This window comes from Gavialis gangeticus, unplaced genomic scaffold, assembly GCF_001723915.1.
Source record: "Gavialis gangeticus isolate Ggan-Ray unplaced genomic scaffold, GavGan_comp1, whole genome shotgun sequence".
Classification (NCBI taxonomy): domain Eukaryota; kingdom Metazoa; phylum Chordata; order Crocodylia; family Gavialidae; genus Gavialis; species Gavialis gangeticus.
The window spans coordinates 4903956-4908255 of NW_017728997.1; the positions used below are offsets into that span (position 1 = coordinate 4903956).

The 4300-nt window shown below is 45.7% G+C and overlaps 1 protein-coding gene across 1 annotated transcript in view; it reads right to left on the bottom strand.

Annotated features, from left to right (window-relative positions):
- Positions 1 to 4274, bottom strand: part of ARL8B (ADP ribosylation factor like GTPase 8B) — a 22807-nt gene extending 18533 nt beyond the window's left edge. Inside the window, exon 1 of the mRNA XM_019504704.1 lies at positions 4067 to 4274. Within this exon, the coding sequence (XP_019360249.1) occupies positions 4067 to 4189 (123 nt within the window). The 5' untranslated portion in view covers positions 4190 to 4274. The remainder of the gene's footprint in view (positions 1 to 4066) is intronic.
- Between the last annotated feature and the right edge of the window lie 26 nt (positions 4275 to 4300).

Genomic DNA, 4300 nt, shown 5'->3' on the forward strand with positions numbered 1-4300 from the left:
GGGGGGGGGGGGGGGGGGGGGGGCAGGTAAAACTACCAGTGGACGTCATGTCTACTTCCACCTCCTCCCTCACCCACTATTGGCAGAGTAGTTGATGCTTTGCCTTGAACAAATGTAATAGTGGCTTAACCCAAGACAGTTCATTTAGACCACGTAGAAAAGCCCCTTTAAAAATGTGTACTAGTATACAAGACCAACACTGATTATACTCATGTATATAAAGGCCTGTATGAACATTACTTTACATGCATCAGAAATCCAACAGAATATTTTCACATGCTATGAGCAGGGCTGCTGCAAAGCCATGATGCTGGGAAGCGTGTACAGTACCCTTGAAAAGGAACTAAAGAGGTGCATGCACCGTTTTCCCCAGACCCATCTTGATCAATTTTCTTTAAGCATTAAAAGGATCGGCTCTCATGGGACTTGCTATGAAAACACAAGTACAGCAATTCAAAAGGGAAATAAAAAGCTACCAACAAAGTGAGAGTTGCACTTGCTTAAAGGGTATTTTTCCTCAATGTTCTTTGAGGAGTCAGTATACTAACACTAGTTGACTGACAACTTGGGCACCTCCCTTCTAAAATGCCCTTCTTTGATGCACTTGGCCAGCTAATCTTTCCATGAACTAGACAAAAACTAGTCTTGGATACCAAGGATGCCCATGATAACCAAAGTCTGAGAATCTCAAATAAGTCCAGATTTTCTTCAGCTACTTCAAACATGCCCAAACACCAATGCCCTATTCTTTAATTTCAGAAATCAACTAACACTTTACATTTTATAAGAACTGTTCACTGTTTTTGGTTGTTCTTTCAATTTAAAAACTTCTCCTTAAAGTTTACAGCCAAAAACACAGTAGCATCAGACATGAAGCTGGCATCAGTTGCTGTGTTTTAAATGCTGACAGCCAAAAAAAAAAAGCCTAGATGAGACCCCAATTTGTAACCACCTCAACATCCAAGGGCATTTTTAAATGTGCTCTGGGGGGCACATGTAAAAGCTTTGAACAAGCTTTAGTTGAAGCACCCCCACCACAGAGATGCTGATTTTGAAGCAGGGGATGCTGATGCATGAGATGCAGAGGCTGGCTGGAGTGTGTTAATTAGCATCCTCCAGCAGACTCTATTAATTACAGTCTGCTGGAGCAGCCTCTGGGCACTTCTACACACACCCTAAGAGCTCAGCTTAAAAAAAAGGTATGTTGAAAGGACACCAAAATCCTAGCAGCTTCTAGTACATGCTTTCATTAAGAGCTAGTTACTGTCAAGTGAGGAGCATAACACTTAGCATGTGCCCGATATCTGATCCAAACTGTTAGCATCAAGTAAGGGACAGACAGGATTCTTCCCCCCCACACGCATTTTCCACAGTTATCAGTCCAGTATGATCCATGAAGAATGTTTTCAGAGTAGAGGTTCAATTAAAACCTATATTTACACAGGATGGTTCTAGATTTTAGGCTTTGTGCAAAAAGAATCTGTTCTTTCACTTGAACTGGTCCATGACTAAAAGGAGTATGGCTGTTGTATCCAATTCAAGAGGGGAATACGACTTGCAGCTTTAGGACAGCCTGTTCAGAAGCAGCAGAGATGCAGTCAGCAAGAGATATTAAGGCACTGTAGAAGAGATATTAAGACATTGTAAAAGTTCTTTCAATTACTAGCCAATAGGAAATACTGGAAGTCTTAAGCAGCCAGATTTAGTGAAGCTGCATCTGGAAGCCAAACGACTCCACACTGTGGAAACTATGGCCCACAACAGCGTTCCTGTGTGGACAAATTTACTCACGGAAAATTTTTTGTTACATTCAGTATCAATCAAACAGATCATGACTAACCTGGAACATTCACAGCAAAGCAGAAGCTCTACTGGGTTTTTTTCTGCCTCACATGCCAGCTGATTAAGAGTTAAATAGTATCTAAAAATCCTGAGCACTTAAGAACCTATAGTTATGTCCAGTTACAAAGAGGTCAAGTGCCAGTTTACATTGGGGGGGGGAAGAAAAAAAATCAATATAGGGCAAAGACAGCTCTGATCAATCTAGGACAGGACTCATGCTTGGTGTGCTCTCCATTTTGAGCGTGATTAGCAGCCAGATCAGAAGCCCACGAACAACTTGCACCAAACATTCTACCCGATTAAAGTTCAATACATATAGTTACAGGAATCAGATTAGTGCAAGAAGCTTGAGTTAAATAAGAACTGTATGCCCTGCACACACTGCAAAGAACAGTCAAGGCTTTGGCTCCAATCTGGTCTTAGAGAGCACAAAGCATGTCCCCAAAAACCAAACAATCCTTCTAACATGCAACCCATGCCCTGCATCTATACTACAAAAAGGAATCGCATACGGTTTTTTGTATATTTTACCCAGATACTTATTCCTAGCACCAGAATTGCTCAGGTCTATTCAAATACTTCAAACAAGGCAACCACTACCTCCATTCAACCTACCCTTGACTCGTGTTTGGTGCTCATGGACAAACTGAACATCAGGTCAAATAAAAGGCAAGATAGCCAAAATATTATTTTAGACAGCTTCTAAGCCACTGCTGTGCAACATTAAGCACGAGTAGCTCCGCCACAGAGATGTTGCATACCAGTTTAACAAATGCCACCTGGGAACAGTTTTATTAGCACATTTAATAGTAGTTATTCCCTCCCAGTGCTACATGAAGGGGGAAAGGTTTAATTATCTTACCAAGAAATCATCAGATAAGAAGCAGGCTAGATTCTGTTCTGTGGAGAAGTTATTTTTTCAAAAAAAGGATTATTTCTGCCACTTGACATAGTTGCATACTCCTTCACCTTCCCGGAAGGTAAAAATTGAATATTTGGGTCCCATTCTCCTTACTACAACACACCCTGGCTTCTCATGTTCACTACAACTACAGAACCTTTGCCATTATTGCGTACTATTAAAGAGGGGACAGAGAAAGGGGCAGATCCAGACTAATAACCATGGCAAGGAGGACAAACCCTAGCAGGCTGAACTCATTTAAGCAATTCCACTTGTGGGAAGCAAAACTGAAGAGGTGCTTCACTATAAGCCTTCCTTAACATGTTCTTCTCACACATCTGCTTAGCTTAAACACAGAGGAAGTGTTACCCAACAAAACTAGCTTCATTACACATCACATGATGCTCAGCAGGAACAGTCATTCTTGATTAGGCAACAACTGTCAGAACAGGAGTCAGTTATGAGCAATATTTCATTACAAAGCCAAGTTCTTCACTTACCAAAAAACAATAAAACATAAACCAAAACTCTAAAGTGAAAAATAAGCAAAAACTCTGCTTACTAATATGACTCAACCGGTGACTTTATTTAGAGACAAAACACTTAAACAAAGAAAGATGAACTCCCATCTGAGCAGAGTTGAGCCCCTTCCTAACTACTACCCTGCAAACATAAGCTCTGACATGCATTGAGGCTACAACACCTCAACAGTTGTCTAAGCCCCGCGTATCATACACAGACACGCGCTTCAGCTTCGAGGTCAAGGGATAGTTCCCTGAAAACACTTCTTTACTGGGGTTGTGTCCTTTGGCTTCATAAGCTGTGGGGCTTTCAGTGCTGTGGTCCTCAGGTCCCGACACACACACACACACACACGCACACTCTTCAGCTTCCTGAGGTCACGGGATAGCTCCCTGCAGAAACCTCTTTACTGAGTCCTTTGGCTTCGTAAGCTGTGGGGCTTTCAGCGTTTGTCAGGTACAGACAGACGGACAGATACTGTAGAGTCTCCATTTACTATCAAGGGATTATTCCCTGCAAAAGCCCTCTACGCAGGGCCACGTGCCCCCGGGGCGGCGGCGCCAACCGTGGGCCGTTCACGTACGGACTCGCACGTTTCTCGGGGGTCCGGTGCCGACGGGGCCGGAAGCCCCCGCCCCGGGGGGAGGGCGCCCCGAAAAAGGACCCTCCACCCCGGGAGGTTGAAAACTCGGCGGAACAAGGCCCCCGGCTCCCTGCCGCCGGCAGCAAAACCCGGCGCGGCTCGGGGCGCAGGCCGGGCGGCCGGGAGCGGAGGGGGGAGGAGGGCCGGGCCTTGCTCACCGCGATGACGTTGACGAAGGTGGTCTTGCCCGAGTACTGCAGTCCCACCAGCGTCAGCTCCATCTCCTCCTTCCAGAAGAGCGAGCGGAACCAGTCCAGCAGCCGCGACAGCAGCGCCAGCATGATGGCGGCAGACGGGCCCCGCGCTGCGGCCCGGCCGAGCCCCGACTCTGCGCTGCGCCGCGCTAAGGTACGCTGCGCCGGCCGCGCGGTCATATGACGGCGCCGCCCGCC